Raw genomic sequence first — 7,045 nt, forward strand, 5'->3', positions numbered from 1 at the left:
CTGAGGAGCCGCCTCGGAGCCAGGCCATGGAGGTTCCTCCCTGCGGGAGCGGCTGCAAAGCAGCTCTGCAAGACACCACCGCTAACAAAGGCGAGGGAGCGCGGGAGCGCGGGAGCGCGGGCGCCCGGTGCTGCTCACCGCGGGGCAGCAGCGACCACGAGCCCGGGAGGAGGCCGGCGGTGGAGGGGACGACACAGGCCCATACGGCTCCTCTGCGGCGTTGCTAACCGCAGCGCAAGGCTCCCGTTCTCACAGCCGAGGACTGGCTCGCGCAGGCTGCCAGCGCCCTCTTTTATTCCTGTTTTTCCTCCTCTGCTGCGCAGCAGGGAGGCTCCGGCAGCAAGGGCAGAACAGCCCCCAGCCCCGACTGCCGAATTCGCACGCTCCAGGGGCTGCGCCTGGCTGGGAGCAACCCGGGACGGGCTGATCTAAAAAGGCCAAGGTGGGTCACAGCCCGACAGGGGCGGGCGGAGGGGGGGGACACTGCCACCCCTCCAGCAGAGCCCCGTGCCAGGCCCTCGCCCCAGGCGCTGGCGAAAGCTTTCAGCTGCCTCCCGTTCTGCACACTCAGGCGTTTCGCTTTTGTGTTTTACTGAGCTACGCCCAAGCCCGGGAGAACCTCCCGAACCGGACAGGATGGGCCGCTTATTCTTGAAAAGCGGCTTCCCCTCTGCTGGGAAACGTTCATCCCTCATCGCAACACCAAGCCTTTGCAAAAGGCGTTATCCAGACACAGGGACTGGGACTTGGCAGACTCCCACCACTTAACTTGAAATCCCCATTTTAAGGTCAGAAAACAATCTATTACAATCTCAGCATCCTCTGATCTGTCCTTTACAGCCTCCGCACAGAAGAGAGGAGGAGAGCTGCTGGCCCTGAAGCATGAGGGAGCTGCACCTCAGCCCTCCCTTCTACTCAATTCCCGGTTTTTAGTTGTGTTGATGTCTCAGCTAAGCCTCTCTTTGCATTTGCAGCAAGCTTCATGAAGCGATGGTAGCAGACACTTAGCTGCAATTCCCAGGTCTAAGTGTTACCTGAAATATCATAAATAAAGTTAAATGTACAGAAGTGCCATTCATCACCTGCCCATGTAGAATATGAAATGTCATGAATCTAAGGAACCCACTTAAAGAAAAGTGTTTATTAAACCTTGTGTGTTTACCAGAAGGGAGAGCTAAAAAAGGGAAATAATCTTTAGGAAAAGAGCAAATCAAGATCAGGACCGACGTGTTTTGCTTGCCGCTTTAAGTGACTCTACCCTGGCTACACACAACCCCCACCTGAGCTAGTGGCATCCGAGGCACAAGAACAGGTATTTCACAACGACACATCTCCAAGACAGACCAAAGACAGGTGGGAGAAATTTCTTTATTTACACATAGAAAACATTTTCCCAAACTCTGTTTATTTTAGAGGAATGAACCTGGAAGAGTGAGTGGCACCGATACCAGGTCGGCCGTGCTTCACTGGCTTGTAAGTGATGGAAAATTCCCCCAGGTAGTGACCAATCATTTCAGGCTGGAAGAGAAGGGAGAGCGCTGTTAGTGACAGCGACGTGAGGGGCTGCGAGGGGGGCAAAGAGCAGCCCAGGGACACGGGAAGGACGCAGACGTCACATCGCTAAAACTATCGCCCCACACGGCTGCATTCGTTAGGAACAGTTATAACCCGCATCTCTGGGTGCTGGCAGAACTCCCAAACGCAGCCGTTTTTTCCGGCCGTGCCATAGCGTAGCTAATCTGGGAATGCTGCGTGTGAACAGGCTCTGCCTGCGGGGACCAGGCCTCCTGCAGCAGCCAGGGCCTTGGGGCAGCAGCCGCTGCCGCTTCCGTGGAGCCGAAGGAGGGTTCGGAGGGACGAGGACACCTTCCTCGGAGCTGGCTCTGCCTCCGCAGAGCGCTCCCGACAAGCACCACACTCCCATGAGGGAAGAGACACAAGTCTCGGGGTCCTTCAGCACGTTCTCAGGCTGGTTTAAGTGTCAGGTGCAAACAGAGCCCTCGGAGAAGATGCCATTTAATCCCGGCAGCAGGATCAGGTCACGCCACCCCACGCCCCATCACTGCTGGTTATTCCACTCCCAGGAAATCTTAGAGATCCTATTTCAGCTGAAACCCTGCTCCGGCGCGAGCAGGCAGTGAGCCAGGGTTAAGCACGGTGAGCGCACACCTGCGTTGGCTCTCCCTGGCCCACCTCTGACGCAGCAGCACCTCGGCACGCATGCTCACAACGGCCAACGGCTCTTATTTAGTTACCTCAAAGCTGCGCTGAAGTTTTTTAAGGCCTAGAATAAACCTCCCTTGCAAACAGGCCACCTTCAGAAGCGCAGCACACTTTTACATGTGCTACCCAAGCACAAACTTCAACTCCCCCTTCCTCAAACACAGGGCTGGATTACAATTACGCAGGGCTTTAACGAGGTAACACGGCAGCGCTTAGGATGCCAACACGCTACCACAGCTCAGCTCGGAGCAGGAGAACACCAGCAGCTGTCCCAGACTCGCCACCTTCCCAGAGACCAGAGCTCAGAGGGGACGGGCCACTGCCCCGCTTCCAGGAACCCCCTCCCTGCGGCTCACCTTGATCTCCACCTGGTTGAAGGTCTTGCCGTTGTACACCCCGACCATGCTGCCCACCATCTCGGGCAGGATGATCATGTCGCGCAAGTGGGTCTTCACGACCTCCGGCTTCTCCATGGGAGGCGCCTCCTTCTTGGCCTTGCGCAGGCGCTTCAGCAAGGAGTGCTGCTTGCGGCGCAGGCCCCGGTTGAGACGCCGGCGCTGGCGTGCGCTGTACAGCTGCATCAGCTGCTCACTGGAACGGAGAAAAGACTTATCCTACAGGCCTGCTCGCACGAAACTAACTGGGGGCCACTCAGAGCACTGACTGCATTACCTATTCGGGGGTTTCAAATGATTTATACCCACCCCAGCAAGAAACTACAGAATCACTCCAAAACACCCAGCTGAATTATTTCCGTTATGCTTAAACACAGCATCGCCAAAAGGCGACCCAGGATGCCCGCACAGCCCGCGGACACGCACGACCAGCCGCTGGCGCGGGCTCCGAGCCGGCCCTCCACCCCCCGGGAGCGGCTCTTACTAGGACATGTCGAGCAGCTGGTCCAGGTCCACCCCGCGGTAGGTGAACTTGCGGAAGGTTCGTTTCTTCTTCTGCTCCACTTCCGCCTGCAGCGCGGGTCGCGGCGGGGGAAGGAGGAGGAGGAGGAGGGAGGCGTCAGGAGAGCGGAGACCCCCCGCACCGGCCCTTCCCACGCGGATAGGGCCGCTGCGGGCACCGAGCTCCATCGGGCGCCCCGCAGTGGAGCCCGCCCGGCGCTGCCCCGGCCCCTCGGCCCGCCACCCCCCAACACCCCCCCCCCGGCTCGGGCCCCGCAGCCGGCGGCGCCCCGCTAGGCCCGGCCCGGGGGAGGCTCGGCCCCGCCGAGGCCTAGCCCGGCCGGGGTATCCATGGCACCGGCGGACCCCAGCGGGGCCGGCCGCCCGCCGCCCCCCAGCCCCGCGGGGAAGGGGCGGCGCCGCCCCGGGTAGCGGTGTCGGCTCGGGCCGCGGGGAGCCGCCGCGGCGGAGGATGGAGGCGGATTAAAGCCGCCGGCCCCGCCGCCCGCACCCACCATCTTGGCCGCGTCTCTTCGGAAAAGGCGGAGCTTGCAGCGGAAGGGCCGGATCTCGCGAGACCGTGAGAAGGGGCGGAAGCGGCGGCAAGCCCCGCCCACCACAGCCTCGGCGCGGCGCTTCCGCCCTCACTGCCATTTAAAGGGGCCACAGCCCCTCTGGCCCCGGGCCCTGGCTGGGGTGAAATAGGTCGGTTTAGTGGTGGGAGCAGCCTCTCGAGAGTGACAGGAGCTCCCCAGGGTGCCAGGGCTGCTGGGGAGTGCACAGTCACCTCATCCCCTCAGGGCAAGCACTATGTTATACACCAGCTACATCAACCCTTGCAGGGAGGCTGAAAGGCATTTCAGGAGGGGAAAAGAGCAGGATGGGAGAGGGCAGAGCTGCCCCAGGATGAAGGAGAGGCTACGGGGAGGCAGGCAGAAGATGCAACATGGGAGCACTGTTTACCAGGAGAAAGCCGCAGGGAAGGGGCAGGTGCAGGATGCACAGCAAACCCATGGAGCAGAGCAGCCTCCAAGGCTAATCCTCACCAGGGAGCTGACCCGCTTTAGGAAGCGGGCCTGTTTCAGGGCTGGGAGAAGACTAGGCTATTTCCTTGTTCCTCCTGGGACCAATTCCTGTCCAAGCCAGACCCTGGGCAATAAGACAAATCACAAACCTCTTATTCACAGCCCTTACCTTCCTCAGTTTAAATGCAGAAGAGACAAGGAAAGGAGCATGAAAGTGAGACAGGCTTTGAGGAAGAGAAGCAGCCCGGGAACAGAAGAGCTGAGCCTACACAGGTTTCAGACCTGACCAGCTTCTCATTTTCCAAGGGGTGGCACTGTAAAACTGTTCCTTTTCTGCTGGTCCAAGGTGGGGCAGACACAGGACTAGCCCCAAAGTCACCTTCACCACACAGGTAACCTGGGCTCCAGCTCAGTAGGTGCCCCACCTGCTGCACACACAAACCTCACCCCTCCAACCTAGCAGCACCCTAAATGCCAGGCACCCAGCCCTGCTCAGACCAAAGTCCACATCTCGCAGCAAGGCAGCAGGCATCATCTTTCAGTGGTCAATTTTCATCTGCCAGTACCTTCCCACATTAGACAGACATGCTTTTCCAGCTCGGAGAGAATCTGAGATGTTTCAAGCAAGGACAAACATAACACACATGGCCCCGTGTCCTAGTAGTCCTGCAGGACAGGAACAGCAGAAAGGACCACAGCCTTCAGCAGCTGCTCACCTGCAAGCTAGGCTCACCATAGCTAAGGCCGCAGCAGAGATACTCAGTGCTCTCACATAAGATGCTTCTACCCCATCACCAGGACACTGCTCTCTGCTGCAAGCTGCTGAAAAGCCTCCAAGCCATTCTATTTGCAACCCAATTCATATGCGAGCCTTAAGCCAAGGTGTGGCAGACAAGTGCTGGCTCATCTCTCTGCACAGGCTGATTCAGTTTGTTACTAGGCAGAGATGCATTTCCAAGGACCTAATGGTCTATGCTAACCTGGAAAAGCTGGTTCTGTACAAAAAGTATCAGTTTCCAAAGACCTTATAAAGACAAATTTGAAAGCAGGCAGGGTAGCAACTGCCTTTAGGTCTGCTTCCATTTTGCATGCCTTTAAAATGCCATGGCTTTGTATTTAAGCCATTGTTCATGGTATACTTCATATAGCAATAAATTAGAAAACAAACCTCAACTGGAAAGTCAAAGCAATCACACCACACTGAAGCAGAGCATGAACTGATAAAAAAATTACACCTCTGCAAAGAAAACATAAAATAATAAAATAAAGCTTCCATTTTGGCATGGAAGCACTGTGTACTTTGCACTCATGTAAATAACTAAACAAGGAGCAGAACCAAAAGGATTCACAGCAAGTGTAACTGGTATGATCCAGACAAACTTGTAACTATGGAAAAAAAAACCCACCCACTAATCAAGGTTCTTCCAAGAGCAACTTACTGATTTCCATTGCCACACTGATAAATCCTAACAGATCCTGAATTTCAAGTAGCACTGAATAATTCCACTTTAAAATAATTTTTTTTCCCCCTCCTGGGGCTAAACTTGAAACAATTAATGGGCTACACGTTCCTGTAGAGTTAAGCCCAACTACCAGTGATCCTTGACAGCAAAGAGGACTAACAAGCATTGAGGCATGTCCAGCAGTACACTGAATCCATGGGGCAATGCTCCTTGGACAAGGGTGCATTCAAAATAACTGCAAAACTAAGTTCAAATCTTTGAAAAACAAGCCAGTTCTGCAGTCCTTTCTCCACTCAAAGAAGCAGCGGCTGCACATGGCTGGCTGAACTCGTTACAGTTCATCTCCTGTTGACAGCTGTCATTTCGTGGAGTTGAAGCACCAATGACACCATATCCAACAAAGATGCATTTTCACTCCCAAGCCAAGAGCATCTAGACAGTTACCTGAACTAACGTTCAGAGAAGCACTTTCAAGCCCGATTTGTTAATTTTGACACTGGGGCTTGCCTCAGAATCATGTATAAAGCACAGACAACACGCAGTACGTTGCTTCCTGCTTGCACCTCTTGCTTTTGAACCAGTGACTAATTTCAGTACACAGTGCCCATTTATCACATTAGGATGGTTCACTTCTCATGAGTCTAACCCCACATTTAAATATGAGACAAATACTGAAGTGGTATTCCAGAAGACCCCAGGCCAAATAGAGTTATGGGCACTCTAAGCACAGGATTCAAATCTACACAGCAAGATGCTTGTAAACCCATGTGTTTTACCCATCTTATGGTAGCCTCAGCCATTAGAGACCATCCCAAAAGAGGAGTTACACAGTAGAAAGTTTTCTTAACTAGAACATGGATTTGAGGCGGTGAGAGTGCACTGTCTTACAAGATAGAGAAATTAAGAATGTGACTCTTGGGTAGACACCTTTAGATCATTTCAACAGCAAAATTACCTCTATTTCAAAGGTGAGGAAAATGGAAAGAAAAAGATGAGGGGCATTTTCCTGGAGGTGAACAAATTCTCCCATTAGATATTTGTAAGTGCCCCTTGTAGCTTGTAAGAATGCATTTTTAAGGTGCCTTGAAGATCCAAGGTCAGATGAACAGCAGCATTCAATCAAAGCCCATCCCCGATATCCACATGCAAATGACCCAATGCATACAGACCCACCTGCAGTTCTGATGACATGCAGGCCAATACATTTGGGAGACTCAACGCAAGTCTCACCAGGTCAAATCCAATCCAGGTTATAGCAAACAAAAGCTGTGACGGCTTCTCAGTCTCTGTGAAGTGAATTTGACAATGCCATTCCCAACCTTTCATCAGCACAAGTTACTCTCTTATCAACAGGCTACAAGTTGAGCAGGCATGAAGAATTACTGACTTAAATCCATGGCTAGTAGCTTAACAGTCCACTGAGGCACAGCATAAGCCT

At 54.1% G+C, this 7,045-nt stretch overlaps 1 protein-coding gene across 1 annotated transcript; it reads right to left on the reverse strand.

Annotated features, from left to right (window-relative positions):
• Positions 1-1,348: 1,348 nt before the first annotated feature.
• On the reverse strand, positions 1,349-3,733 carry RPS15 (ribosomal protein S15). Its single transcript, XM_026064873.1, has 4 exons — positions 3,635-3,733; positions 3,103-3,188; positions 2,580-2,814; positions 1,349-1,518 (listed from the first exon to the last, which is right to left on the reverse strand). The coding sequence occupies exons 1-4, from the start codon at positions 3,635-3,637 to the stop codon at positions 1,405-1,407; spliced, it is 438 nt and encodes a 145-aa protein (XP_025920658.1). The 5' UTR covers positions 3,638-3,733; the 3' UTR covers positions 1,349-1,404.
• Positions 3,734-7,045: the final 3,312 nt, after the last annotated feature.

This window comes from Apteryx rowi, unplaced genomic scaffold (assembly GCF_003343035.1).
Source record: "Apteryx rowi isolate R43461 unplaced genomic scaffold, aptRow1 scaffold_220, whole genome shotgun sequence".
Classification (NCBI taxonomy): Eukaryota; Metazoa; Chordata; class Aves; order Apterygiformes; family Apterygidae; genus Apteryx; species Apteryx rowi.